We start from the raw sequence: 7,038 nt of genomic DNA on the forward strand, positions 1-7,038 counted from the left end.
AGAGGTGACTTTCATCCACTGTGCGGATTTTCAGATCTGTGTGACCTTCGGAAGTGTCAAAGGTCACCCCGTCTGTTGCTTTTCGGCCTGCTAAGACTATTTCGTGTCTTTTTTTGCATAGTTCACTAACGCTTTGAGCTAGGAAGCTGAAATTCTAGACTCTGTATCAGGAGGTGACTTTCATCCACTGTGCGGATTTTCAGATCTCTGTGACCTTCGGAAGTGTCAAAGGTCACCGCGTCTGTTGCTTTTTGGCCTGCTAAGACTATTTTGTGTCTTTTTTTGCATAGTTCACTAACGCTTTGAGCTAGGAAGCTGAAATTCTAGACTCTGTATCAGGAGGTGACTCTCATCCACTGTGCCGAGGTCCAGACCCGTGCGACCTTCGGAAGTGCCAAAGGTCACCGTGTGTGGTGCCTTTTTCGTGCCTTTTTTGTGTGTTTTTTGAATAATTCACTAACGCTTTGAGCTGGGAGGCTGATTTTTGACTATGTTGCAATGCAGAAGGCCCTTTGCTAGGATCTTTTGGTCTTGTGGCTGTACGACTTCCACAGAGCTAGTTGGCATTGCAGAGGGTTTACAGAGTTGAGACTTGGTAAGCCCAATTTAAGCCCCATATGGAGGCCACAGGTCAAGTTTTACTTGGTTTGGTCAAATATTGTGGCAACGGTGTTCGTTCGAATGTTGGAAAAGGTGACGTTTCAAAGCCCCGCCCATCGAAAAGTACAGGTCTGATCTGCACCAAACTAACGTCTGTCTGATCAGGGGATACCCCCGAACAACATATAAAAAATTCAGATTTCTATGACTTCTGCAACAGTGTTTCCTCTAAAACGTTCTGGCTGGTTAGGAGGGTGTAGAAACCTCTAGCTCTGAGAGCCTCCTGACTAATGGAACAGGGCCTATTTTGTGTCTTTTTTTGCATAGTTCACTAACGCCTTTAGCTAGGAGTCTGAATTTTTTATATGTTGTTTGGGGGCATCCCCTGATCAGACAGACGTTAGTTTGGTGGAGATCAGACCTGTACTTTTCGATGGGCGGGGCTTTGAAACGTCACCTTTTCCAACATTCGAACGGACACCGTTGCCACAATATTTGACCAAACCAAGTAAAACTTGATCTGTGGCCTCCATATGGGGCTTAAATTGGGCTTACCAAGTCTCAACTCTGTAAACCCTCTGCAATGCCAACTAGCTCTGTGGAAGTCGTACAGCCACAAGACCAAAAGATCCTAGCAAAGGGCCTTCTGCATTGCAACATAGTCAAGAATCAGCCTCCCAGCTCAAAGCGTTAGTGAATTATTCAAAAAACACACAAAAAAGGCACGAAAAAGGCACCACACACGGTGACCTTTGGCACTTCCGAAGGTCGCACAGGTCTGGACCTCGGCACAGTGGATGAGAGTCACCTCCTGATACAGAGTCTAGAATTTCAGCTTCCTAGCTCAAAGCGTTAGTGAACTATGCAAAAAAAGACACAAAATAGTCTTAGCAGGCCGAAAAGCAACAGACGCGGCGACCTTTGACACTTCCGAAGGTCACAGAGATCTGAAAATCCGCACAGTGGATGAAAGTCACCTCCTGATACAGAGTCTAGAATTTCAGCTTCCTAGCTCAAAGCGTTAGTGAACTATGCAAAAAAAGACACGAAATAGGCCTCATAACAATACATAACAAACCTCCTGTGTCTACTGAGCATTAATAACATCTCATAATCGAAGGAGAACTAATTAAAACGGATGTCCTTAACATGAACCTATTGTATTATTGAATTATCAAGGACACTTTCGTGTTTTTGTGTTTAGAAATGTTAAAATAGTTATATATAAATTAAAGCTGCAAGCAGCGATGAACGGGACCTCGCACGTGCAATTTGACTTGACTGATGATGATGATGATGGTGATGGTGATGATGATGATGGTGGTAGCGATGATGATGATGATGGTGATGATGATGAGGATGATGATGATGATGATGATGATGGTGATGATGATGATGATGATGATGATGATGATGATGATGATCACATATCGGCCAATCAGCTACTAGTATCACTTCCGCCGTAGGCTCTGCGTTGGTGTAACGCGGAACCATAAATCAGCCTGGAAGTTACATGTGTCATTTGTTGATGTTTTTTCCAGGATTCTGATTGGCTGGCATGATGCTCTCAGCGTGAAACAACTCTTTTTTTTCTCACAATCGAAGGGAAAAACATGAAAATTGGTTTGCAGGAAATTAACCCACTAATGTTGTGTAATTAACAATGATACAGTGGTGTTTCTGCCTTAAGAAATGTTGCAGATATCATTGTGAAAATCGCCGTTAACGTCAAAACGGACAGTTCAACAGTGTGTGTGTGTGTGTGTGTGTGTGTGTGTGTGTGTGTGTGTGTGTGTGTGTGTGTGTGTTTTTTTTCTCTCGCACCGGAGCCACTCATCGTCTGCGCTCCGGGACCTCCCACTTTAGAAATTAAGCACTGGGCCTGGCATATATTTTAATAACGGGGCCATGCAAGAGAATTGGTGGTTTTATTACTCAAAGGAAGTAAAACAAGCACATGGTTCATACATTTCCGTCAATAAGATCCATTAAATGAGGGTAAAATAACCAAAATATATTTCTTGCTATGAATATGATAAAATCTGCTTTTCATGGCGAAACTATCTTAAAATATTGCAATTTAGACCGAGAATCAAAGAAATGGCAGCAATTTTATTTTTCCTTAAATGTAACAGTTATACATTTCAAGGGCTAGAAAAATGTAACAGTTATACATTTCAAGGGCTAATATTGTAACCCCTCTACGTTTTTGCATTTGGACCAACGTAGCCAGGGTATTCTGACGAGATCTGAAAAACCTTGCAACCAGAGCAAGCAAGAGATTATGTACATTTATTGAGTGAATATTATGAAAGTGAAATATGTATTGCTAGAAATGTAATCAAAACGCATTTCTATGCAGAAACTAACTCAAAATATTGATTTTTTCCACAGCGTGTCCAGCAACCAAAAATGTAACCATTTCACGTTATTAAAACGTTCCAGTTTTACATTATTCTGACGAGATCTGAAAAAACCTTGCAACCACGAGCAAGCAAGAGATTATATACATTTACTGAGTGAATATTATGAAAGTGAAATATGTTTTGCTAGAAATGTAATCAAAACGCATTTCTATGCAGAAACTAACTCAAAATATTGATTTTCTTCACAGCGTGTACAGCAACCAAAAATGTAACCATTTCACGTTTTTAAAACGTTCCAGATTTACATTATTCTGACGAGATTTGAAAAAACCTTGCAACCACGAGCAAGCAAGAGATTATATACATTTACTGAGTGAATATTATGAAAGTGAAATATGTATTGCTAGAAATGTAATCAAAACGCATTTCTATGCAGAAACTAACTCAAAATATTGATTTTCTTCACAGCGTGTACAGCAACCAAAAATGTAACCATTTCACGTTTTTAAAACGTTCCAGATTTACATTATTCTGACGAGATCTGAAAAAACCTTGCAACCACGAGCAAGCAAGAGATTATATACATTTACTGAGTGAATATTATGAAAGTGAAATATGTATTGCTAGAAATGTAATCAAAACGCATTTCTATGCAGAAACTAACTCAAAATATTGATTTTCTTCACTCAAAAATGAAAAATGTCCACCGTGTTTGTTGGTATCACGGCCAGAATCTTAAAAGTCACGTGACTTGGGCGCAAAACGAATCGGCAGAAAAATGTAACAGTTATACGTTTTAAGGGCTAAAAAAACGTAACAGTTATACATTTCAAGGGCTAATATTGTAGCCCCTCTACGTTTTTGCACTTTGGACCAACGTAGGCAGGGTACGTTTTTGTGTGAGACTGGGTTGAATATCTATGTGGTTTGTGGGCTCTGAGGATTTTGGCAGTCAATCTTGCACTGGATGAGATTGAACTTTGACTTCTAAAGCCTTTACCAAACACAGCAAATGCATTCATGTACTAAAATTGTACTATGCATATCCTCTCCATACTTGCAGTATTTCCTTTTTCTCTTTGAGCACTCCAGCTATTTCTGGCAGACCAAAAGCATGGGTGCAAGGTTGACTGGTATTTCTAAACAGACTCTAGCAGTAAGAATGCCTGTGCATGTTTGTCGGTCTCTGTGTTCCCCGGACTGGCAGAGCACCCATGGTGTACCCCACCTCTTGGCTGCTGGCAGTTGGATATGCTCCAGGAGCTCCCTGTGAGCCCAAGAAGGATGTTACTGTTAAAAGAAAATGGATGGATGACTATATTTAAAAAAATACAATACAATCTTGTATTGTTCCACTGCTTTTTATAGTGGATACTTAACCAGTGGACTTAGTGATAAATAGTTTGGTAAATATATAGTGTTATACATGAGAATGCCATAGAATTAACATTGGAAGCCAAATAATTACAGTATAGTTTCTTCTTTTCTATTACACCAAAGACATTTACATTTTGTTTTTAAATCCTTTACAATTCACTAAAAATTAGATAAAGACCAGAAAAAACCACATTCACGTTAATTTCTGCCTGGGTTTACAAGGCCAGTCACTTCATCCCATCCATCACCTGGTTTTAATCTGTTTTGCAATACAGTACGAACTACAGTTTAGTCTTTTCAGAGGTGGGAAAGCATTTAGGTGGAATGTTATTTCCTTTTTTTTCTTGACAAACTAAATTATTTGTTTTATTAGTATTTTATCAGTGTGTAACACATTGTAGAGGCTGGAGAATGTTTTTCGTTGAATTGTTATATTCACTGAATTACTGTAAATAAAACAAGAATTGAAAATTAACTCATTTTATTTCCTTTATATAAGATTAGATTAATGAGCTGTTGCACATGAAGTTTTGAACACAGATGTTGAAAAAACAGAGAAATGAAGACAAATGGCAACAGTATACAGGAAACACTGCCAAGGAACTTGCCAGTGTGTTTTATTTATGTTAAAGTCAATTAAATTATACTAGTGGCTAATGGATAAAATGAATAAAGATCAACAGAAGGAAGGATAAAAGATAACTTTTCAAACTTCTAAACTCATAAAACTTTATTTTCTAGGAAAAATATTGCCATCAATTCATTGGCACATTGACCCAAACAGCTGGCTATCCGCAACGTCTCCACGCTTCGGGCCTCCAGGTGGGAAGGATTTATGGATTAATTTAGTGTTGCATGCTAAGTCAGCTAAAAAGCTAAGTTATGCTAAGCATGGCTGAGCAGAAAGTGACAGGTATACGTACTGGTGCCTGCCAGCTCAGTCGGCGCAATAGTTTGCCAGTTCAGAGTGGCGGCAGGGCTGGTGACAGCAGGTCTCCACAATCCCTCGATTCGCTGTTTTGAAGAGAACACACACTATGTCAGTGCTATGAAATGTGGTCATTTCATGATTAATGTGGGTAACCCATATAACTGCAAGTGTGTTAAGGCTGAGTTATGGTTCTGCGTCAAAACGACGCCGGGCCTACGGCGTGTGGTACGCGTCGACGCGTACCACACGCCGTCACTGACGTGTACCTCCCAAAAATTGTAACTACGCGTCGAGGCGACGCAGACCAAAACGCAGACGAGAGGGCTGTGATTGGTTCGCTTGGTAGCAACGCATTTCCGGTTTCTGGTTTGAAGCAGTGGTGAACTTTCAGCGGTCTTTTCTTCGTGTATGTGTGATTTTTTTGTTTTGTTTTTTTGCACAATAGTTGTCCTTATCTCTTTGATTCACTGTGACCGGAAAAAGACGGATAAACCATTCAGGAAAAGATCACGAATTAGCGGTCACGGGGGGTACTGCACCGCGGAGAAATGGAGTGACGCAGAAGTCCGCAGGGTTCACGACGGCGTGAACCCTGGGGGACACACACGCGGCGTGTGCGCGGCGTGTGCGCGGCGTGTGCGCGGCGTGTGCGCGGCGTGGCGCGGCGTGTGCGCGGCGTGTGCGCGGCGTGTGCGCGGCGTGTGCGCGGCGTGTGCGCGGCGTGTGCGCGGCGTGTGCGCGGCGTGTGCGCGGCGTGTGCACGGCGTGTATGTCGATTTGACGCAGAACCATAACTCAGGCTTTAGGGTAATGGTAGTCTCACGTGTGCGTGATTCGTAGTAGAAGCCTTTGTCTCCACAGACTTCGTAAAGGGCATCCACCAGAGGCTGGCCACACAGTTGCAGTAAACTAGTGGCTTCTGTGCTCGGACGGGTCACGGCCAGTAAGAGCAGAACTGAGATGGTGTGTATCCACAGTGTCGCCATACTGGAAGAGCTGCACACACATTTTTTCTTATTGAGGAGGTTGAAGAACAGGACAGCTATGCTAAAAGCAAATCAAAATAATAGGAGGAGGAAATCAATTGCGTAAAAAAAAAACAAGAGGGAAGAATCTTGAGAGGTGGAGTTGAGTAGAGAATGTAGGCAGTGCTTTAAGTGGGAAAAAATAAGTGCCAGTACTCTCCCCCTCCAGTCATACAAATATGGGACTATGTAAATTTGTATATTTCCGTTTGGCCTTGCATTTTGTCCCTACAAGTTATTTCCGTCACAACCACGAGCGCGCCCGTCTAGCTCAACGGGATGAGCAGGCGACTTGCGTACAGGGAATGCGGGTTCGATTCCAGTCACGGCATATTTTGCACCCACTTCGTACGAGTCTGTCTTTCACTGCACCTATCAAATAAAGTTGCAAGAGCCGCATGACACCGGCCAAAGAGCCGCATGCGGCTCGCGAGCCGCGGGATGGCCAATCGCGCCTTTACTTTATCTTTACGTCTGTACGGCAAGCTTTGAGCATCAAAACACCTTAATCAACAAATCCAACCTGTAGACTTTGGGGAGATCGGGGGGAGTTACTGACTGATGGGGAATCTGGAAAGAGCAGTACCGGTACGCGCCGCACACAGTAAATAATTTCCGGTACGCTGATGGGTACAATTTAGAAGTGCCGGTACTGCGTACCGCTCCGTACCGGCCCACTTAAAGCACTGAATGTAGGTGAAATGAAGGGTCACTGAGCAGTTGGAGGGAGATCATAGAA

General features: G+C 42.3%; 1 protein-coding gene across 1 annotated transcript; it reads right to left on the minus strand.

Moving 5' to 3' along the window:
* Nucleotides 1-4,570: 4,570 nt before the first annotated feature.
* LOC133460155 (insulin-like) lies at nt 4,571-7,038 on the minus strand. The gene is made up of 2 exons (XM_061740717.1): nt 6,098-7,038; nt 4,571-5,357 (listed from the first exon to the last, which is right to left on the minus strand). The coding sequence occupies exons 1-2, from the start codon at nt 6,258-6,260 to the stop codon at nt 5,281-5,283; spliced, it is 240 nt and encodes a 79-aa protein (XP_061596701.1). The 5' UTR covers nt 6,261-7,038; the 3' UTR covers nt 4,571-5,280.

Source organism: Cololabis saira, chromosome 14, assembly GCF_033807715.1.
Source record: "Cololabis saira isolate AMF1-May2022 chromosome 14, fColSai1.1, whole genome shotgun sequence".
In the NCBI taxonomy this organism is placed as follows: Eukaryota; Metazoa; Chordata; class Actinopteri; order Beloniformes; family Belonidae; genus Cololabis; species Cololabis saira.